We start from the raw sequence: 22433 nt of genomic DNA on the forward strand, positions 1-22433 counted from the left end.
TGAATGGATCTAAACCACATGTGGAGTGGCATATGGGACAGCTGTTATTTATTTAATTATTATATGTTTTCATACCTTACTAAACTTGTGAAAGGCATTGGAAGTATTGTTCCCTCAGGGGTGGTATCAAGTAAACTTTCTGAAAGTTTTCTGCTAAACTTTCTGTTTAGCAGAAAGTTTACTTGATTCGTACATTGTGTATTTGTACAGTGTTTTATTTAAAAGAGTTCAAAGAAGTCATAAAAAGTATTTTGCAGTGCCTAGAAAAAGTGTACTCACCTACTGTGACAGCTGAAACTTTCTAAACTCATTAGAGTGCATTCCTCCAGATGTTATATGCTATGTAATATAACTCTTACAGGATGTAATGGATGACATGCTAGATTTGTTGGACCTGAGACATGAAATAATGGAGCGTGTGGAAAACGTCCTGATGAAAGCGATAAATTACCAGAGAAAGTTTGACTGCTACACCCATCTATGGCAAGATGACAGGGCTGAGTTTCTCAGCCAGTTTCTCCTGTATGGACGTGTACTCACCGCTGAAGAGATGGAGGCTCATAGAGCAGATGTGCTTCCTGAGAGCCCGCCTACAATCGATAACTTCAAAGAACAGGTTAAAAAAAAAAAAAATCATGAATCACATTTTTCTGTGCATGGCATGTGTCTTACCATGTTCTCTGTTGTGATCTTAATTTTACAGATAGATTATTTTGAGGATCTCTATACTGAAATTTCCAAGCTTGAAGACTTCAGAGTTTTCAATGGATGGTTTCGGGTGGATATCAAGTTCTTTAAAGTTAGCCTCCTTAACACTGTAAAGAAGTGGAGCTGGCTTTTCAAAGAGCACCTCTTGACATATGTCACTAAAAGGTAAAATTTGTTTTTGCATGGCTGGTAAATACAGACCAAACTGTAACATCAGTTGTTCTCACTGCCCACACTTTCCCACTCAGTCTTGATGAGCTGCAAACGTTCATCCGAGCCACTGTTGAAGGGCTGAACCATCCTTTGGCTAAAGGAGACCACCATGGCTTGGTGGAAGTTATGGGTCACCTGCTGGCTGTCAGAGACAGACAAACAGCCACGGACAAGATGTTTGTGCCTCTTAGAGACACAATAATCCTCTTGGAACGATATGGAGTGACCATCCCAGACCAGGTCTATTCTCAGATGGAGGTAAGGAAAGGAATGAGTTGGTGGGAATGGACTGTTCTTTTCTAGCTATTTTCAAGTACTTGTTATAATAATATAAAAAAGTGATCATTTATTCAGAGAAGAGGAACCAGGATACTGTATATTCATTTTGTGGCCATTCAAAAAAGAAATCAAACCAATTCTCCTCATAGGAACTCCCTGAGAAATGGTGTGGGGCTAAAAAACTGGCCTTAAAAGTGAGGCACGAGGTGGCACCCATGCAGAATGCCGAAGTGATGGTTTTACGAAGACGATGCATGGCGTTTGAGGTGACCCGCCACTTTTAGCTCTTATTTCCAGAGAAATTATATATGCACACTTTTGAAGCTTTTGTATTGTATACCCCAGTGTGAAGACCATTTAAGTGGAACCTGCTTTTTTCAGGTTAAACAAACCAAATTCAGGGAGATGTTCAGAGCAACTGCGCCCTTCAGTTACAATGCAGCGCACCCCTACGTCAGCCTGGAGAAAGTAGGAATTTAGCCGTTGTTTGATTATAGCATTAAAATAACACTTTATTGAACACTATGGATAACAGTTGTCATGTTGTTTAATAGTCTGAAAAAGCAATTCGAGACATGGAGAAGGAAGTAGCAGAGCTCCAGGAGTCCACGAATCTATTTGATGTTACCATTCCTGACTACAGAGACATCAAGCTCTGCAGAAGAGAGATAACCGTCCTCAAACAACTGTGGGACATTGTTGTATTTGTGCAGGTAAGTAGCTTAATGCATATTGTATATTTAAATGTCACTCTTCTTAAGGAAATGGGAATACAGCTGAAGGCCTCAATGCCACTTAGCACTCCACCCCAATAACTCAATAACTTGGCCAGCCTGTCTTCGTGGAGCCTGTCATTGATTCTTTGAATACCCTGTAGACTTTAAATGTCCCCATTAAGCACCCTCTGCTCATTGACCCCTCCGCATGCGACTTTATCTATACAGAGCAGTGTGAAAAACTGGACAATGACCAAATGGAGGCAGATAAACGTGGACCAGATGGAAGCAGAATTGTGGAGGTTTGCCAAGGTGAGGCCACCAACAGTGCTACATCACACCAGCACATCTCTCCTGCTGTCTTGCTGTCATGCACCATTGCTGTTTGTAACAGATGCCCCTAATAACTAATTATGTTTACCTACCTTCTGTTTGGGTAGGACATACGGAAGCTTGACAAAGAGGCTCGTGTGTGGGATGTGTATTCTGGGCTAGACCTTTATGTAAAGAACCTGTTGACGTCACTGCGGGCCGTGAGTCATCTACAGAACCTGGCAATACGTGAGCGCCACTGGGTGCAGCTAATTAGGACAACGCAGGTGCACAAGTACACACAGTACAGGTCTTGCAGTGTGGCAGTGTTTCTCTTGCATGACAGAACTTTGCATCATGGCAATAATTCTTTTTAAATAGATGGACATCACTGTGACTGACAGTACCACCTTTGAAGACCTCTTGGCTCTGCAGCTCCATTTGTTCGAGGACGAAGTTCGCAACATAGTGGATAAGGCGGTCAAAGAAATGGCCATAGAGAAGGTTCTTCTTTAATTATAAAATGATTATAGTCAAACACATCAACATCGAGAGTCTTTTGGTCATAGTGACCTATTATATAATATTACATACTGTACCACACAGTTCTTCTGGTAAAGTGTAATCAACTGGTGCAGTATGGACACAGGAAGAGTTATTCTCATTATGTAACCACATGTCTCCAAAGCATCAACTTTTCATGAGTTAAATAGATGCACGGTTGTTTTCAGCTTTATGATTATGTATTCCTCAGTTGGTTTTTAAATAGTTTATTTAGCATAAGAAGAATAAAAAATACTTAAGGCATGAAGGATTCATAAATTCTGAATCACCTAATTTGGAGATTTTGCTTTTGTTGGTTTAGAATTGACTTCTAATCCAAATATCTAAGTTTTGGAGTTGCTCTTAAACCAAATATAGCTGTAAATACAATGATACGGTATATTTTCAAACGTTGTTATCATTATTCTGTTCCTTATTGGGCATTTCAGGTTGTAACAGAAATAAGTCAAACGTGGGCAACAATGGAGCTTTCATATGAAGACCATTACCAAACCTCTGTGCCACTTCTCAAATGTGACGAGGAGCTCATTGAAACTCTTGAGGATCATCAGGTAAATATCTAAGCTACTGAACTCGTTGTCAAGATCAGTTGTCTGTCTGTGAGAAGCACTGGTAGTTAAGTACTGAATAGAGATGAGAGTGCAGAAGGGGGCTACCCCGCTTGACTGTCTTAACAGCACAGCTGAGAGTAGAGAGGTCCCTATTGAGTCCTTAGATTTATAGCTTCTTTAGGACACAGGGCATTGTTGTGCCGTGGCGGTCTTTGTACGTGTTCACCAGATGTATTGGGGGGGGGTTATAGCCAGCAATTAGAAGTCTTGCCACTTTAGTGCCTCCGTCTTTGAGAAAACAGACCGTTCCCCCCCATCTTTTTATGGCATGGCATGCTGATGAGGTTGCATGTGTTTGGAAATTAAACTGATACATGTTTAGATGTATGGTTATCAAGATATGATTTTCTCTTGCCGCTGGTCGTTTGGTGTATTTGGCCAAATCCTTTACATAAGCTATGCTCATGTCTCTGTGTTCTCATCCTCAAGGTTCAGCTCCAGGGCGTCTCACAGAGCAAGCATGTGGATCACTTCCTGTTCCAAGTGCTGGAACTACAAAAACAGCTGACTGTGGCCGACTCTGTGCTGATGGTCTGGATGGAAGTCCAAAGGACGTGGGCCTACCTGGAAAGCCTCTTCAAAGGCTGTGATGACATCTGCCACCAGCTGCCCGCAGATGCACACAGGTTCCAAGCTATAGATGGAGAATTTAAGGTCTGCACTTAAATGCCAGTCATGCAGTTTGGCAAATTCCATTGTTCTCATGATTGTAAACAGGAGGATTTTGGTTCTTTCAGGAGCTCATGTTGGACAGTGCCAAGACCAAAAATGTAATTGAGGCCACCAACAAACCTCATCTGTTTGAGAAGTTAGAGGATCTGCAAAAAAGGTTCATTCTAAGTTTGATAATTGACTTTCATTTTTACGTTTTCAGTTTAAATTTTGTGCTCACTATTCCTGTACCCTCTCTCTAACAGGCTAGCTTTGTGTGAAAAAGCTCTTGCTGAATATCTGGAGACGAAGAGACTTGCCTTTCCACGATTCTACTTTATTTCATCTGCAGACTTGTTGGACATCCTTTCTAAAGGGAGTCGGCCCAGAGAGGTACATTGATGTTGCATATCCGTTCATTCTTATTTTTAATAAATGTATCCAGCGTCACTATCTTTAAACTTTGTCATGAAACATGTAAAGACTCATTGTGTTTTGCAGGTAACTGTCCACCTCTCAAAACTGTTCGACAACATGTCAGATCTTGAATTTGCCAAAAATGAACAGTTGGATAATCCTAAATTTGCAGTGGGCATGTACAGCAAAGAGAGGGAGTATGTCCCATTCCACACTGAGTGTTGCTGTCGTGGGCCGGTAAGATGCTACATACATTCATTATCGAATAATCTAAAACTATCACACTTAATGAAATAACATAATTAATGATAGGAATACTTTGTATTAGGTGGAGGCATGGCTTACTTGTCTGGAGGAGTCTATGAAGGAATGTGTCAGGGGTCACCTCGCTGAGGCTGTGTCTGTGTACGAGGACAGGCCCAGAGAGCAGTGGATTCTCGACTTCCCCGCCCAAGTGGCTCTTACCGGATCTCAGATCTGGTGGAGCAATGATATGGAGCTTGTGTTTAAAAGACTGGAGGAAGGATTTGAGTCAGCACTAAAAGACTACAACAAGAAACAGGTATATTTTATGTTAGGTCCGCACATTATATTTAAATGGTTTGATTTAATGTGGCTTAGTTGGTGAGAGGGGTTTTCTTCATAAGGGCAATGGGCCTAAATCACAAATATTAATATTTTTATGAATATTTACCAGTGAGTCCCTTTGCTAATAAGCGAAGGGTTTCAGAGACTTTATCTTGAGGTTGCTAATACTTCACTTGAAGATACTGAGCCTCATAAAGTCAGATGCAGGTAATGATATGTTTTCTAACGCTTTTATACACTGACTGTGTATGTTGTTCAGCATGGACTCAAGTTTTAGTGATTTTGAATGCTCAACACTACAAGCGAGACAGGAAATGTGAACCCAGCAATGTGACTGTGGCCAATTCAGTCTAATGTGTAATATTAAATGTGCATTCTTCTGTTTTCTTCAGCATTGAATCAGCCCTTTGAATCTGTTTTTCTTCCCTCCTCCAGATTTCTCAACTCAACTCGCTGATCAGCATGCTGCTTGGAGAGCTGAACTCAGGCGACAGACAAAAGATCATGACTATATGCACAATTGATGTCCATGCTAGAGACGTTGTTTCCAGCCTCATTGTGCAAAAGGTTAGCACAAGTGAATCATGACATAATCAGTGCTTCCTTTTAGTGCGGCTGAACTAACTTTGAAATTATGAAATTATGAAAACGTTTTCACTCAATAAGTGTATAGTATAAATACATTTATGACACTGTGTTTGTGTGTTTTTTTTATTTTGCTTGTCTGAGGTTAGATTGCAGTTTACTGTAAATGACGGTCTATACGGTAACAGTCCAGTTTCCATTTGCAGCTTGTAAATGGCAACAAGCAACATAAGCATTCTTTAACTTGAGTTAATCAAACTCAGTTGTAATAATAAATTTTAATATAAACAGTGCATTTTCTGATTTTTTTGTAACTTTTGAAGCCTGAATAGGGCAAAGATTAGATCTGAGTGAAAAAGATTATATTAAGTTAATATAGACTATAATCCTCGTCTAAATCTAGACAACTGGTAACTAGTTATAATCATCACTACATGCCCATGACAGGAGTCTCATGTGTACTGTATCTGGTGATTTAAATGATCTCTTTGGCATGGTCTGATGGCAGCTATCTGTGTTCCCAGGTTACCAACTCACAGGCCTTCCAGTGGCTTTCCCAGCTTCGTCATTGCTGGAATGAGCAGCAGCACCACTGCCATGTTAACATCTGTGATGCTCAGTTCCTTTACTCTTATGAGTACCTTGGAAATACACCACGTCTAGTCATCACTCCCCTCACAGACCGGTAACTTCTGCTACTTAACAGTTTTCAGTGTATCCATGCAATGTTTTAACACATTTACACTATCCAGCATTGTTAACCAGCACACTTATGTTTCTCTGTGGGGTATTGCCAAGTTTAGGTGCTACATCACCTTGACTCAGTCCCTTCACCTGACCATGAGTGGAGCCCCAGCCGGCCCCGCTGGAACTGGGAAGACTGAGACCACTAAGGATCTTGGCAGAGCCATGGGTGTCATGGTATACATCTTCAACTGTTCTGAACAGATGGACTACAAGGTGTGGAACTCAACAAAACAGTTCATACTTACTCTTTTCACCGAGTTCATATCTTGATTAGATTTTTCAGTAAACATGTATGTTTAAATGCAATGTGTAATTTTTGTTTATGTTCAGTCAATTGGAAATATCTACATGGGTCTGGCCCAGACTGGAGCATGGGGCTGCTTTGATGAGTTCAATCGCATCGCTGTGGATGTTTTGTCAGTTGTAGCAGTGCAGGTCAAAACGATACAGGACGCAATTCGCTCTAAAAAGAAGAGGTGAGTAACTGAAGCTTAATGCTTGAACTTTTCAATGTTATAACAGCATACACTTAAAACTTTATGACCACTTTGTACGACCTCACAGGTTCCTGTTCCTCGATAAGGACATTGTCTTAAAACCCTCTGTGGGGATTTTCATCACTATGAACCCTGGCTATGCAGGCAGGACAGAGCTACCAGAGAACCTCAAGGCTCTTTTCAGGTGGGAATAATACAGTAGCTTTCCTTATAGTGTGCTTTCATTCAACATGAAGTTCATTGTCTGCACTATTTGTGTCCTGCTGTAGACCCTGTGCCATGGTGGTGCCTGACACTGAGCTTATTTGTGAGATAATGTTGGTGGCAGAGGGTTTCCGTGGTGCTAAGCTTTTATCCAGGAAGTTTATTACTCTGTACACTCTCTGCAAAGAACTGCTCTCCAAACAGGTAGGAGAAAAACACTTAGTAGCACTGTTGTATTTCGTAATGTTGGCTTAGAACAGAACATCAATAATAAATCTTTTCAGCTATACCTCAGGAACTCTTAATACTTTGTATGACATGATTTATGGTAAGTGTAAACACAGGAGTACACATCTTTACTGTCTGGCCTCATTTGTTTGTTAGGACCACTATGATTGGGGTTTGCGTGCTGTCAAGTCTGTCCTGCTTGTAGCAGGGGCACTGAGAAGACGAGACAAGACAAGACCAGAGGATCAGGTGTGTATGCCACCTCACAGCCACAAGAGGAAGAAGCACTGTCTTATGTAATCTGTAAGTGCACTTTACATCTCTTTAAAGGTGCTGATGCGTGCTCTGAGGGACTTCAACATGCCTAAAATTGTGACTGAGGATGTGACTATCTTCTTGGGACTGCTGGGAGACCTGTTCCCAGGCCTGGAGGTGGAGAGAGAGAGGAGCTGCGAATTTGAAAAGGCCATCCGGAAGACCACGCTGGAACTCCGACTCCAGCCCGAGGAGACATTCATCCTGAAGGTGGGACAGCCTATGGTGTATGTCTTGCCAATACTTACAAAAAAAAAGAAAGAATGCTTTCATGAACAGCTTTGTTTTGTTAGGTGGTGCAGCTGGAGGAACTCATGGCAGTGCGTCATTCTGTCTTTGTTGTTGGAAATGCAGGGACTGGGAAAAGCCAGGTAGGCTTGGTTAGATTTTTATGCCTCAGACATTTTGACAGTAAATGCTCAAATTGATTTTGTGAGGCAGATGACAGATATCAGGTACATATATTTTAACAGATATTGAGAGTTCTCCATAAAACCTATGTAAACTTGAAGAGGAAGCCTGTATGGAATGACCTCAACCCAAAGGCTGTAGACAGAGATGAATTGTTTGGCTTCATCCATCCTGCAACTCGAGAGTGGAAAGATGGTAAGCAGAGCTGGTTTTAAATTAGAACATAAGAACTTGTTCTAAACCTTACTGGGTGTAAATAGTGCTTATACTTTGCTATCTCAGTTGTTGTTTGTATCCCTCAATCTCTGTGCAAGGTTTGTTTTCATCACTAATGCGAGAGCAGGCAAACATCTCCCACCTTGGACCTAAGTGGATTGTGTTGGATGGAGACATTGATCCGATGTGGATTGAATCACTCAACACAGTGATGGATGACAACAAGGTACCTCCCTCCTGTTCACTCATACACTGTTGTACAACACATAGCAACTAAGGTGGTATAGATAGAAAAAGATGTTTCTTTCCCCCTCCTTCAGCAATCACTTCCTGGAGTGTGAGTACTTGGAGGTATTTTTCCACAGCAATGAATCATGTCACAGTGATCTTGTGCCTTTGAAATATTCTAAAGCAAGTCTGTCAAACCTGATGAGATATGAAGGTGTTTACCTTATCATTTGGGTAGAGTCTTGTCCATCATATTGCCCATTCACATGTTTTGATATTTTAAAACCATAATGCATTTTTTGCACACAGGTCTTGACTCTGGCCAGTAATGAACGTGTGCCACTTACCTCTTCCATGCGACTGGTGTTTGAAATCAGTCACCTAAGGACGGCCACTCCTGCTACTGTGTCCAGGGCGGGAATCCTCTATGTTAACCAGCAGGACCTGGGCTGGAATCCGTGAGTTGCGCCGTTTGTATTTGCATGATATCAGAACATTTTTGGGGTTTTCAATGCAATGCTTGTCTTTCTGAATCATGTGTTGTGTTGTTTAAAACTCTGTAGAATGCCACGATGACACTGTCCCCAGCACATATTTGTGTAAATGTGTTCTACTCAAAAGACAAGGCAACCTGATTCAGACCCTGATCAGATTGGCGCAGCAGTATAAAATGATTCTTTGGGTTGTTGCTCAGGTATGTTGCCAGCTGGATTGACCAACGAGAGCGGCAGACGGAAAGGGCCCACCTCACCATACTGTTTGAAAAATATCTTCCTCGTTGTCTAGAAAAAGTGAGAAACACCTTCAAGACCATCACTCCCATACCAGAGAACTCTATGGTGCAGGTATACAACCTACAATCATGCACAGTGTATTTTTAGAATCTTTAGAATGCCTATACAGTCAGAAAATCACAATCAAATAATTATTTTCTTCTTGATCAGACACTCTGCGCTCTGCTTGACTGCCTTCTAACACCGGGAAATATTCCGTCTGACTCACCACGTGAGCTCTATGAGACCTACTTCACCTTTGCCTGCGTCTGGGCTTTTGGTGGGGCCATGTATCAAGATCAGGTATTACTTTGGTTTAATTCACATGCATGAACTTGAGTACGGTATAACAATTCTAATTTCGTTTTCTTTTACATATCAACTTATATATCGCAACTGCAAGGACAATTTGGGTGCATGTGTTTTTACATGGCAGTGATATACTCCACAGAAATGTGTGTCTTATCAAAGGTAAAGGTAAACCTTAGGCTTTACTGCACTAAAACTCAACAGTTGTCCCTCGACAGAAATTATGCATTTTCCACAGAAAAAATGTGGAACTGGGCATTACTCCACTTAGTTATCACCCCACTTATTCCATGTTTTGTCTTTGTACTCGTGTCTTCTTTCCAAAGGTATAAGTATAGCAGTAGGTGCAACACAGTACTTTTTGTTGAGGCATGTCAAGAATGTCAAGTGACCAAGAATAATGTACACTTAACTGTCACTCATTTGGTCTAATGGTGGGGTTGTATGATATGAATTAATGTATGATATTATATCTTCGATGATTTGTCCAGCTCTATGATTACCGGGTAGAGTTCAGTCAGTGGTGGACCAAAGAAATGAAGACAGTGAAGCTACCAGCACAGGGGACAGTGTTTGACTACTACCTTGACCCTCACACCAAGCGGTTCCTGCCCTGGAGTGATACTGTCCCTTTGTTTGAAATGGGAACTTGTACACCATTGCAGGTAATAACTTATACACTAGTATTAATATGGGAGAGTAAGACTCTTCATGTGACTCCAGAAACAGAAACTTTTCAGAGCGGTTTGTCAAATAATCGCATACACGATCACGAGTAGAAACCTTCTTAAAGAAAAAATAACCAAAAATGAACAATACAGTCATATTAAAAATCTATGTGTGCCTCAGTGAACATAATAAGAGAGGGTAAAGCCACATCATGAGGTTATGGCAGGAGTGCTAGAATGGATGATAGGCTTGCCACTGTGTCTGATTACCATCTACTACACCCCATACCAGACTGTGTGGGGGTGAAGGCATGAGCAACAAGGCTTGCGCTATCACCCACGCTCTATTGTCTTTCTTTATGCTCCTGTGTACAGCTGTGAATGCTCCAAAGGCTCTTGCTGAGCCATAATTAGTGGGGTTTTGTTCTGAGCAAATGATGCTATTATGACAGAATAGTTGTGGTGTACTGGGGAAATACAAGAAATTATAAATCACATACAATTCACTGAACACATGTCTGTCAATAAATCACACTCAAAGAAAGCCATAATAACCATGTATGTTTCTGTGCTCTGTCTTCCTGCTGGTTCTATGATTGCAGGCTGTTCTGGTACACACAGCAGAGACCATGCGTCTTCGGTACTTCATGGACTTGTTGCTGGAGAGGAGACAGCCAGTGATGCTTGTGGGGAATGCTGGAGTGGGAAAGACTGCACTTGTCAGGAACAAGTTAGACTGTCTGCCAGAGAGTTACATGACCACAAAAGTACCCTTCAACTACTATACCACCTCCCTCATGCTGCAGGGTGAGTGGGTTTTTTTTTTGATTGCTCTGTGATAGCACATCAGGTAAACTGTAGCACCATCTGCTGGTAATTTTCAGACTCAAAAAGGGTGGAGGGGTAGAAAACTTCACTTTCAAGTGTTATTGCAGTCATTACCTTAGTCAAATGGCATCCCTGCATTTCGAAAGTTGGTTTGACCAGGGTAAGATCACTCCAGCTCTTTGAAACGTTTCTTTTTTAGCTCTTTTGTTTGTGTTGTGTAACTGTAGTTTGGTTGATTTTCTCTTGTAGGGGTCTTGGAGCAACCATTAGAGAAAAGAGCAGGCAGAAGCTACTCCCCTGTGGGCAACAGAAGGCTGGTCTACTTTATAGATGATATGAACATGCCAGCTGTTGATAGTTATGGAACAGTGCAGCCTCATACACTTATACGCCAACATCTGGATTATGGGCACTGGTGAGTGTGAGAATATCCCACACACGTAGGACCAGTTTTTCAGTTGTGTGTCTATGTCTAATGCCACAGCATAAAGCATTTTACCAAACTACAGTGTGTTTTGTTTATTAAACCCAGCCTTCTTCCATTTCATGTTAACTGTAGGTATGACAGACAGAAACTGACTCTAAAAGAAATACACAATACCCAGTATGTTGCCTGTATGAATCCAACTGCTGGGAGCTTCAGTATCAACCCCAGACTACAGGTATGTTTGTCAATATAATTGCCCTTAAAATTACTTTCTGAAGATGGATTGAAGAAATCATACCAGAATAATTTTTTTTTCAATTCAAATCTTATCACCTGCATTTACAGATTTATACTAGCAGGTTTGATCTGTAGTTTAACTTAAAATAAATAAGTATTAAATAATCTGTGTGTAAATTAGCGCACAGGTTTTTAACTTACATTTTCCCTCAAGTGCAGTTGCAGTGCTGTGAGGAAAACTTACCTTAAATCTCTTGTGTGGTTTTGAGCATTAATAGATAATACAACAGATCTGAACACAACATAATTTATGCTCCAGTGCCAGCATAGTGAGGGAGTATTTTACTTCAACAAAAAACAAGCCTGAGGTGTGTAGTTTCAGGATAAATTGGTTTTAATACTAAGGATGTATTTGTTGTTTTTGGGGTTGGATGGAAGTGATCCTTAAACTTGTGTCTTTAATAATTTAATTTAATTATACTCTGCTATGTGTTTTCTGAAATTTGGTTTTGCCTGTGCTTTCTACAGAGACATTTCTCAGTGTTTGCAGTGAACTTTCCTTCAGCTGATGCTCAGGTGTCAATCTTCAGTCAGATCTTGTGTAGCCACCTGAAGCAGCAGCTTTTCAGTCCGCTGGTTCAGAGGAGCGCTGCGGCTGTGGTCCAAGCTGCCATAACCCTTCATCACAAGATGGTTCACAGCTTTCTGCCCACAGCCATCAAATTTCACTACACATTTAATCTGCGAGATTTGTCTAACATCTTTCAGGTAGTTCTGATCTTAGGCAAGTTCTACAATTGCACTTTTGAATGAAAAGTGAAAATATTAATTTTATTATCCGTGTTATTCAGGGAATTCTCTTCGCTGGGCCTGAGAGTGTGAGAGACAGCACTGAGCTGGCACTGCTGTGGCTCCATGAGTCCTGCAGAGTCTACTCAGACAGACTGGTAGATGACAAGGACCTGCAGTTCTTCCGGAAGCTCCAGATGGAGACTGTGCATGAATGCTTTGAGGTGCAATACAGATTCTGATAAACAGTGTAAACTGAATAAATTGCTGTTCTTCACCTTCAGATAGCAACATTGACCGAACGATTGAAATGATTTACTATGCTTGTCCTCGTCCAGGGACTGGAGGACAAAAAGGTGACAAAGCAGCCCCTCCTCTATTGCCACTTTTCCCAAATGGGTGAGGAAGCCTCCTATGCTCCTGTTACAGACTGGTCTGTGCTCAGGGCCATCCTTACAGATGCCCTGGAGAGTTACAATGAGCTCAATGCATCCATGAATCTGGTGCTGTTTGAAGACGCCATGCAACATGTGTAAGTATGTCTTGTTCACATATTATCATAAGAATTACATTATAATGATCACAGTGGACATATGTTTAATAAACCAAACACACAACCACATGTTGACTACGGAAAGAGCTTATAAACATGGGAGTTTATTGGAAAGGGAAGTTACTGCTGCAGTGGAGACACCATATTGCTATTTTTAAAGACATTCTGTGTGTATTACTATAATACTTGGAGGGACTCGTGTATGTAGTGGCATAACAAAGATTGTGTTGTTACCAGCTGTCGTATCAGTCGCATCCTGGAGTCTCCAAGGTGTCATGGCTTACTGGTCGGGGTCGGGGGCAGTGGGAAGCAGAGCCTGACTCGTCTGGCTGCCTACATATCCTCGGTGGAAGTCTTCCAAATCACTCTAAGCAAAGGTTATAGCATCCAAGACCTTAAGGTAAATATTGATGTCATTAGGTTACAGACAAATAGATCAGGAAGTGCAGTATAACTTCATAAAAAATGCGTTTCTGAAAATGTAGAACTTTCAAGTGACCTGTTTGTAGTTACAATCTTTTGACATGGTCTTAAAATACATTGTTGTTATAAAATATAAATAATTAACTTAAATGAGGGTTTCTTTTAAAAAAATCTCTAGATGAGTTTTCCCTCTGGCTGCATGCAGGATATTGATGAAATTCTTTTTTGTTCAGCTTCTCCACTGACGCGGGAAATAATTGTCAGATACTATTAAAAGCCCCTGGGAAATATTTCAATACCTCATTGATGAAGCAAGTTTGTCAATTTAATTGTTTAATAGCCTATTATCAAGACGTTATCGTGGGACTCGTGCTATCCCATTGATTGTTGTTGGGCAATTTGAAATTCTCCAGTGGACTCAGTATGATGCCCATTCATGCCATTTGCGGTTTTATTTAGATGGATCTGGCGGGCTTGTTCCTAAAGACTGGAGTGAAGAATCAGCGTGTGGCTTTGCTCCTGACTGACGCACAGATTCCTGATGAGCGGTTTCTGGTCGTTATTAATGACCTACTGGCATCAGGTCAGACCCAAACTCCATAACAGTCGTACTGTTTTTCACTTGTGTCAGCCTGTGTATGTAGAATTATATGTTGTTATCCTCTGATTCAATTCATGAATGTACCTTATCAGTTATTTAACTTATTCAGTCTTCGGTCTCATTCTGAAATTATAACATTGTATGGAGAGTGAATATTGATCACCACAGTTTGTCGCTCTGTGATTATGACTTTTACTTTTTTCCAGGAGAAATTCCTGGTCTCTTCAGTGAGGAGGAGATTGAAGGAATCATGTCAGGTGTGAGAGCTGAGGTCCGAGCTCTCGGATTGCTGGACAACAGGAAGAACTGCTGGAAATTCTTTACCGACCGAGTCCGGCTACAGCTCACGGTCTAGTCTCTCACATTCTCTCTACTATCTTCTATTATCTCCTAGTGCTTCTTGCTTTGTCAGTTTGAATATACTGTTATTGTGTTGCTCTTTCGGTTTTTGTCCTTGTATCTATAAAATGTGTCAGTTTGAGTCTGAACAAAACGTGAGCTTTGAATGACTTCATGAGACCAGTGGTGGTCTCAAGTATTGCTTCAACATTTACCACCAAGACAAACATTAGAAAAGAAGCGATTAGAAACTGGCAGCTGAGGAAAATTATATTAAAAACAATGTTACACTGAGGATGACATTTGTGATAGCACTTGAATGTGCCATTACAGCCGACATTCATAACAAGAAATTAATGTGAAAATCTTATGCATTCTCTAGCATGTTTGAGTAGAAAATAAAAAGCACAGCTGCTGTGTAATATTATTAAATATGTTTGACAAGCTGAATTATAAGAGCCAGACAAACTGGGGGGTTAAAAGGAAGGAAATTCTTGTCTCTGTACACACGTCTGCCGTCCAGCTAGTCTTTGCGCCAGGGCCTCTGGTAGCGTCACCGTCTGCTCCAGCCAACTGGGAATGTGGCTGCCTGTCCACATGCCAATGTGATGAAAGTGGGGGCACAGAAGGCTGCCAGTTATGGGTTCCCTTCTTGAATGCATCTGTGATATCTATGATCTGTTTTGATTTTCCTGTGTGCACTTGGCTGCACATCTTGTTGTGCTCAAATGTGGGGATATATGTTTGTACATATGTGTTTTCGTGTGTGCTTGTAGTTGACTCTTTGCCTCTCTGCTTCCTTCTTTGTAGGTGGTTCTGTGTTTGTCTCCTGTGGGCAATGACCTTCGTATTAGGGCCCGTCGATTCCCAGCCCTCATCCAATGCACCACCATCAACTGGTTCCATCCTTGGACCACTGATGCTCTGCAGTCGGTCAGCTACAGGTTCATCCAGGAGATTGAAGGCATCGAGGTCAGGCCTTTCAACTTTATATCACCATCTCGCTCATCCTAATAGACAAATTCTAAATGAAATGATTTTTGGCTCCCTGCTCTCCCCTACATATATGTGAACTTTGTGATTTTACCATAAACAAGCCATGTACAGTATTTACTTAGGTTTGCCATGTACCCCCATATTCCAGACTGAGTTAGACTTTAATGAACACCTTCTAATTACTGCAGTCCAGCTGGATTAACTTTTCCATAGATCCCTCATCATTAGTTCTCTGCTGAGGTACTGACAAATTGCTGAACACATGCCTGGAGACTCACAGAGAGAGCAGGCATATCATTGTTTTCCATCATAGCAGTGGAACGATCACAACCCAGGATCATTTATGTTAATGAGAGAAGAGTGATTAAGCACATAACGACCCTCTAAGGAGGCACAGCTGTCACAACCAGGAAGTGTCATCACATATGTGAATACGTGCCAGACTATTACTTTCCACTGTGTGTGTGTGTTTGTGTGTCTACATCTGTCCATGTGCAGAAAAGATGTTCTGTAGTAGCAGTAGCTGTAGTACTTAAGAATGTGTGGCATTATTGGAGTATCACTGCTTAGTAATAGCAGCCTGATGCAAATTCACCCCAAACATTATTCGAGCATGCGGCTAGTAATAAAGTCATAGTAATGAGGTACTCACAGGAGGACTTAAATAATATAATAAAATAAATAATACAGTTTTGTGGAATTAGTAAGAACTTTCCAATTTAAATTCATTTGCTTTAATAGCAAAATACTTTGAAAATACTTGAAAAGTTGAAACATATAAATATATAAGACCTTATATCTAAAGTCATTAAGTTAATGATTGTTTATCTTCTTAAAGAGGCAGGAATACAAGCATTGAAATGATCATTTATTTAAAGTTAGAAATGCACAACCCACTAATAGTTGTTGCACAAGGCCAATCAATGAGAACTTTCGTATCTCAACTGAACATAGCATGCTTTGTCAAAAAGCATTATGTCAAATCTTAATTAATAATGATTTTTTTTCCCTCCTGGCTCTATGATCATTAACAATGGTTTTTTGTGAATTATGGTTAGGTTTGATCCTTGTATTCTCTGCTCATTTGTTTTTGCTTTAATTGATCGCTAACTGTTTGATTAATGGAGGCTGTGTGTCATTGAGCAACCATATGATGAATACCCCATTGGAATATAGTACAACAGCCACTGAAGACAGTGTTTAGAAAGTTGGAGGGCATCAGAGATAATGTAAACAGTGTGCATGTGTTATAAGCTGCACGTCAGTGGCCTAAACACATTATTTTCATAGAGGTTTCAAAGCGTAATCATTCCTGGTAGCTGCACCTAAATTTCAGATTGAGTAAGTCAGGGCCAGCCAAGTAAGATGGCAAAACTTGTAGATGAATTCAAAATTTATGAAGATAATATTTCAGTCTCCATCAGGTTGGGGATGTTAAACTCTACTCAATCCAGCGCGCCCTGTTCTCCCCTCTCCCCCCCTTGTCTGCTTATTTTTACAGCCTGCCGTCCAGGAATCCATCAGTCTTTTCATGGCCTACGTTCACACCAGTGTCAACCAGGCAAGTGAAAAATACCAGCGCAATGAGAAGAGGTACAATTACACCACCCCCAAGAGTTTTCTCCAGCAAATCACGCTGTACAGAAACCTTCTGGAGAAGAGCCGGTCTCAGCTCCAGCACAAGATGAACCGGCTTGACATCGGCCTTCAAAAGCTCCAAACCACTGCTGCTCAGGTAAACGTCTTTATAGTGTAGGGAGCTAATATTAGGGTTTAAGGTACAAGGTTGAGGTAGGTAAATTAAAAATAGTATTAGTCTCTGATTTAAACAGTGTTGGTATTTCCCTGACATTAACTGTACATGTATTACACATTGAAGTACATGTAATCATTTTTTTTTTTCTCTGTTTTAGGTTGAGGATCTACAAGCCAAATTGGCATCCCAAGAAGCTGAACTGACCTTTAAAAACCAGAATATTGAAGCTCTAATTACAAAGATTGGACTACAGACTGAGAGGGTTAGAAATAAGAGAGAGGCTGCAGATGTCGAGGCACAAAAAGTGAGATATCCTGTTTTTCATACACACATACACACTCACTATTCATACCACACCTTTTATTCCATAATATTTTGTGATTTAATTAATCATAGATGCTTTTGTACAGGTTGCTGTAATCCAGGCAGAAGTATCAGTCAAACAGAAGGACTGTGAAAACGACCTAGCCAAAGCAGAGCCATCGCTGACAGCTGCCACAGCAGCACTGGACACCCTCAACAAGGTGCTTCGTTTTATCAAACTCATCAAATCTTCATCAAATCTTCAGTTATTCTAAAGATTATATAACATTTATAATTGTTTTTTTAGATGAATCTTACTGAGCTGAAGGCCTTTCCAAACCCTCCAGTGGCAGTGATCAATGTAGCAGCAGCTGTGATGGTTCTGTTAGCCCCCCGCGGTCGAGTGCCTAAAGATCGGAGCTGGAAGGCGGCGCGGGCCTTCATGGGCAAGGTTAAGCTGTCATAATGTCAATCACATCTGCCTGATTAATGCCAATCTAATTTGTGTGTGGGCCTTGACCCTGGCCCTGCCCATCATCTCTCCAGTGCTCACATTACAGCTGGATGGCTCTATGAATATGCTCACTCACTGTTGACCCGTTTCTCAACCTCTAGCGACTATTAATGCAAATGTGACCATAAAAGGATGTATTTGGTTTTTAAAAAGCCAGTTGAATTTAGCATGAAATGGAGGTCAGTTCTTTCTTTTGCAAACATATATTTTTAAATCATTTTAGACATATTAGGTTTTTGAATTTATTATTGGTTGAATTTGACTAAAAATGCATCTGATACATCCCTCATATATATTATTTAAAAGAAGATCAAGGACAGCATAAGCTTAAAAGCTTGTTTTCACTGTGGCTCTTTATCGTTGGTGTCAGTGGGCAACAGGTGAAAAAAGGGAAAGGTAGTTGTATATTTTACATATAGCTCTAAATGCATTCGAGTAATCTGTGTTAGACCAATATGCTTTCTCAGTATGGCTATATAGTCTGTTAGTGTTAACTTCCAGTATCTGCCAAGTACTAAACTTTAAATATTGATCCATACCAAGTGCGCTTATTCATTTCACAACAACAGCAACAACAGAGATCATTTAATTTGTGTTGAGTTTAATTGCGAACGGGATCAAATTATAAGACCATCTCTTTTGGAAACATAGCATAAAGTTGTGTGGAGTTGTTTAGATTTGTAATTACTATTAATTATTATTATACTGGCATTGGCCCCAGATTTCCAGTGTGGGTATTAAAGTATCCATCTCTATTTGTGTTTATGTCTCTTAGGTGGATGATTTCCTGCAGGCCCTGGTGTCATATGACAAAGAGCACATCCCAGAGTCCTGTTTGACTGTGGTAAAACAAGAGTATCTGAGAAACCCAGAGTTTCACCCTGACCTAGTTCGGACCAAATCTACAGCTGCAGCTGGTCTCTGTGCCTGGACTATTAACATCGTCAGATACTACGAGGTTAGGCAGCACCTAAGTTATAATAAATGTTAACACATTTTCTGGCCTTATTCTTCAAGAAGGTTTGCTCTTCATCGAGGAGATTTTTTTTTCATAAGGTTTGCCTCCTTTTTTGCAGATTTATTGTGAGGTAATTCCAAAGAGGCATGCATTATCACAAGCTAATGCAGAACTAGAAACTGCAACAGCCAAACTAATGTCAGTTCAAAAGAAACTGGCGGTGAGTTAAATGTTATTATTATACTTACTTACGTCATTTAGTTTAAAAGCTAGATTTTCTTAATGGTATCTAATTTCCGTGCCTTTTGGTTTGTATCTCCAGGATCTTGATGCCAGCGTCCAGAGCCTAACAGCTCAGTTTGAAAGGGCTACAGCTGAGAAAATCAGTTGTCAGGAGGAGGTCACACGCACCAACCAGACCATAGAGCTGGCCAACCGACTAGTCAAGGGCTTAGAGGTAAACAAGGAGAGATAGAGGAGTTTGGTGGTGTCACTGGGGCTGCCCTGGCATAAAGCAAACTGTCAGTTTGGCAGAGGCATGCATGGAGAGGTGCTGGTAATCGAATTGCATCAGTAATCTGGACTAGAAGTTGTTATGTCCTGGCAGGATAGCCTGACATTTGTATGAGTCGATCAAGCAAAGGGAGATTTTACAGCCTGGCCCAGCAGCATACTGGGGACTTGTGAGACAGGTAGAGAGGGCTGGACCACAGAAAACGCATGGCTGAACTGGGCAACTGGCTGGCTGAACGGTTTCCAAATGGAGAAAGGAAGAGAGATGGCAAGAATGCTACACTAACACTGCTCTCAGTCAGTGCAGTAGACGTGTGTGTGCGCACATTTGTGTGCTAATGTCCTTGCACAAGCTGTAGTTTGTCTTAGGTGAAATAATAATTCATTTTTCAAGATTTTTTTTTGTTTGAAAATTGTCATGGAATATTCATGTTTGGAATATATAGATATCTAATGTTGCACATTTGGATATTTTTCTGAATATTATATTTAACTTTTGCCTTGCTGCGCATGCCTTTTTTTTTTTTTTTACAGCATCTATTATCTTTATGGATGCTAATATGAAATAAAAGATGGCCATTTCAGTCGCCATTTTGTGAGTTCGACTTTCTTATTCAACAAAATAAATGTGGTTTGCATGGAACAGCTTGGCTTTTAAGCATATCAAGATAAATGTTTTGTCTTTATGGCATTGACCTGGAAGCAATAGTGTTCAGACTAATAAATCAGACCGTCTATATTTAATCATTAACTTACCTCAAAGCCTCAACAGCTGTTGGAAATTAACAGTGTCTCACCCCGGACTGAGTGATATTACAGGCAATCCATAATACATTAGGGTAAAATTGTAGTGATTTTTAACTGTCTGAGAATTTATTATGTGACATATTCTAGATCCACAGCCCCTTGTAAGAAAATGCCATGCATGATTTATTGTTGTAGGGCTGTCACAGTCATAGTATTGAAGGTTTAAATGAATGCTAAATTAATGCTGAGTGAATCAAACTTCCAAAGCTATTTTAAGGGAATTGCAGTTGGATGCTGCACTGCTTACATTTTCTTAGTTTTTAAAATAAATGGAGTGAGAAGTTGCCCAGCATTTCAGTTCAGTTCCCTGCATTGTAGATTCCTCTTTAGTCCTTTGGTTTAAACTGTTTTCAGAAGAGTTCTCCTGGTAAACCTGTTATTTTATGTGTTTCTTGTGAATTTTTAAAATGATATTGAAACCTGGTCTTTTTGTCTTTCAGTCGGAGAACGAGCGCTGGTCCCAAGCACTTGTTCAGTATGAAAAGCAACAGAAAACTCTGTGTGGTGATGTCCTCCTAACTTCAGCATTCGTCTCTTACATGGGCTACTTTACCAGACCGTATCGTGTGGACCTCCTTAACAATGTATGGGTCCCCTTCCTTCGGTCTCAAAAGGTAAGTCAGGTCAGTTTTTTTACTGTTTTAGACTATAGCTATTTAGAGAGTAAAATCTTTCTCTCCAAACATCCTCTGTAAAGTCTGTGAACTGAAGCTCATCTGTCTCAGCTGCCACTGGCGATCCGACTAGAGTGACATCATTCCTTGGTTTCTGTTCCAGGTCTCTGTACCCCTGACAGACGGCCTGGATCCCATCCTCATGCTTACAGATGATGCCACTGTGGCTGCCTGGCATAACCAGGGCCTGCCAAATGATAGGATGTCCACCGAGAACGCTGCCATCCTGACCACCAGTGAGCGTTGGCCACTCATCATTGACCCACAGCAGCAGGGCATCAAGTGGATCAGAAACCGGCTAGGGTCAGAGCTGAGGGTGGTGCAGCTGGGACAGAAAGGGTGAGAAGGAGATATCTATCTGTTTGCTATCACAGTGTCCTGTTGTACAAAGCCATGAAGAGTGCTATTATACCATAGAAATGTGCATGTCAGAATACTTGTTTGTGTTTTTTATTCCGTTGCTTTTGATTCAGCAGGTATCTAGATGTGATCGAACAAGCCCTTACTTGTGGTGAAACGGTTCTGCTTGAGAATCTGCCAGAAAAGGTAGACCCGGTCCTGGAGCCTCTACTGGGCAAAAACACTATCAAAAGAGGAAGGTTGGTAGTGAAACTGCGACATTACATTTACAATGTTGAAAGATCAAAGACAAAAAAATACATATATGAAGCATCAAACCAGCTCACCACATACAAATGCTTTGTTTTGCTGTAGCTCATCAAAAACATTTTAAATAAATGTATGTTTTTTGGATTTTTTTTTTTTATCCCTGTTGATACACAAGTCAATATGCCCACAAGCCATCATAATGTGTCTGTGGTGTGAGACAATAGGAGCAGATTTGCCAGATGGTTGAATCTGAGTGAGCATTGAAACACCAGTAAGACATGACTGAATGCATTATTATTGCCCACTCTTTAGATTATAAATGAATTTGTGACACGTGCTCTGAATCCCTGAGGCCAACATATTGATTGGTCCCTCAAGATGGGTGATAGATGTATATTTGTGTGTTCATGTTCTTTTGGTGTGATGAATATTGAACAGCTGAGCCTCAGTGTGTAAAAGCTGAATTGAGGACAGTCATGGTTATGTATAAGGACTCCTGTTGGCCACAAAAAGCAAGCATGTAACACACTAAATTTACTGGTCCTCCATCATTATGGCAAACTCAATTCAGCTTCAGTAATTTCATAACCCTGATAGGTGACCTGTTGGTGTTGGTCTGCATTTATTTGTTTGGAAGCAGAAAGATAAAATTCTCACTGCATCTGCATTATCTAAGATCGTAAATTGATGCATTTTGTCAAGTAGTGAGGCCATATTTCAGTATTTTGTGTTATTTAATGAAAGATAAGGCTTTACCACTAACGCCACTTGACTTAAAATCTTTATCGACAACTTACACATACCATCCAGACTGGCACTTGGTTTGTATTTGGTAAATCTATCTGCTTTCAAACCTAATTTTTAAA

At 40.6% G+C, this 22433-nt stretch overlaps 1 protein-coding gene across 1 annotated transcript in view; it reads left to right on the forward strand.

The window, feature by feature from the left end:
* The window catches only part of LOC121185881 (dynein heavy chain 11, axonemal), a 36316-nt gene that overhangs the window by 5370 nt on the left and 8513 nt on the right, over positions 1 to 22433 (forward strand). The window contains exons 16-65 of the mRNA XM_041044371.1: positions 362 to 616; positions 704 to 873; positions 957 to 1179; positions 1350 to 1466; positions 1582 to 1668; positions 1755 to 1913; positions 2145 to 2228; positions 2357 to 2515; positions 2610 to 2732; positions 3221 to 3343; positions 3833 to 4057; positions 4141 to 4232; positions 4321 to 4447; positions 4556 to 4708; positions 4800 to 5033; positions 5495 to 5626; positions 6169 to 6329; positions 6448 to 6604; positions 6722 to 6867; positions 6956 to 7072; positions 7158 to 7296; positions 7477 to 7569; positions 7651 to 7845; positions 7929 to 8006; positions 8109 to 8241; positions 8361 to 8488; positions 8800 to 8948; positions 9185 to 9335; positions 9435 to 9566; positions 10064 to 10237; positions 10843 to 11047; positions 11318 to 11483; positions 11628 to 11730; positions 12261 to 12500; positions 12584 to 12745; positions 12860 to 13053; positions 13312 to 13474; positions 13957 to 14080; positions 14305 to 14447; positions 15248 to 15409; positions 16935 to 17168; positions 17347 to 17493; positions 17600 to 17713; positions 17800 to 17943; positions 18782 to 18964; positions 19083 to 19184; positions 19287 to 19421; positions 20725 to 20898; positions 21062 to 21297; positions 21435 to 21557. Of these exons, the coding sequence (XP_040900305.1) occupies positions 362 to 616; positions 704 to 873; positions 957 to 1179; positions 1350 to 1466; positions 1582 to 1668; positions 1755 to 1913; positions 2145 to 2228; positions 2357 to 2515; positions 2610 to 2732; positions 3221 to 3343; positions 3833 to 4057; positions 4141 to 4232; positions 4321 to 4447; positions 4556 to 4708; positions 4800 to 5033; positions 5495 to 5626; positions 6169 to 6329; positions 6448 to 6604; positions 6722 to 6867; positions 6956 to 7072; positions 7158 to 7296; positions 7477 to 7569; positions 7651 to 7845; positions 7929 to 8006; positions 8109 to 8241; positions 8361 to 8488; positions 8800 to 8948; positions 9185 to 9335; positions 9435 to 9566; positions 10064 to 10237; positions 10843 to 11047; positions 11318 to 11483; positions 11628 to 11730; positions 12261 to 12500; positions 12584 to 12745; positions 12860 to 13053; positions 13312 to 13474; positions 13957 to 14080; positions 14305 to 14447; positions 15248 to 15409; positions 16935 to 17168; positions 17347 to 17493; positions 17600 to 17713; positions 17800 to 17943; positions 18782 to 18964; positions 19083 to 19184; positions 19287 to 19421; positions 20725 to 20898; positions 21062 to 21297; positions 21435 to 21557 (7670 nt within the window). The remainder of the gene's footprint in view (positions 1 to 361; positions 617 to 703; positions 874 to 956; positions 1180 to 1349; positions 1467 to 1581; positions 1669 to 1754; positions 1914 to 2144; positions 2229 to 2356; positions 2516 to 2609; positions 2733 to 3220; positions 3344 to 3832; positions 4058 to 4140; positions 4233 to 4320; positions 4448 to 4555; positions 4709 to 4799; positions 5034 to 5494; positions 5627 to 6168; positions 6330 to 6447; positions 6605 to 6721; positions 6868 to 6955; positions 7073 to 7157; positions 7297 to 7476; positions 7570 to 7650; positions 7846 to 7928; positions 8007 to 8108; positions 8242 to 8360; positions 8489 to 8799; positions 8949 to 9184; positions 9336 to 9434; positions 9567 to 10063; positions 10238 to 10842; positions 11048 to 11317; positions 11484 to 11627; positions 11731 to 12260; positions 12501 to 12583; positions 12746 to 12859; positions 13054 to 13311; positions 13475 to 13956; positions 14081 to 14304; positions 14448 to 15247; positions 15410 to 16934; positions 17169 to 17346; positions 17494 to 17599; positions 17714 to 17799; positions 17944 to 18781; positions 18965 to 19082; positions 19185 to 19286; positions 19422 to 20724; positions 20899 to 21061; positions 21298 to 21434; positions 21558 to 22433) is intronic.

The sequence above is a fragment of the Toxotes jaculatrix genome, chromosome 8 (assembly GCF_017976425.1).
Source record: "Toxotes jaculatrix isolate fToxJac2 chromosome 8, fToxJac2.pri, whole genome shotgun sequence".
Classification (NCBI taxonomy): Eukaryota; Metazoa; Chordata; class Actinopteri; family Toxotidae; genus Toxotes; species Toxotes jaculatrix.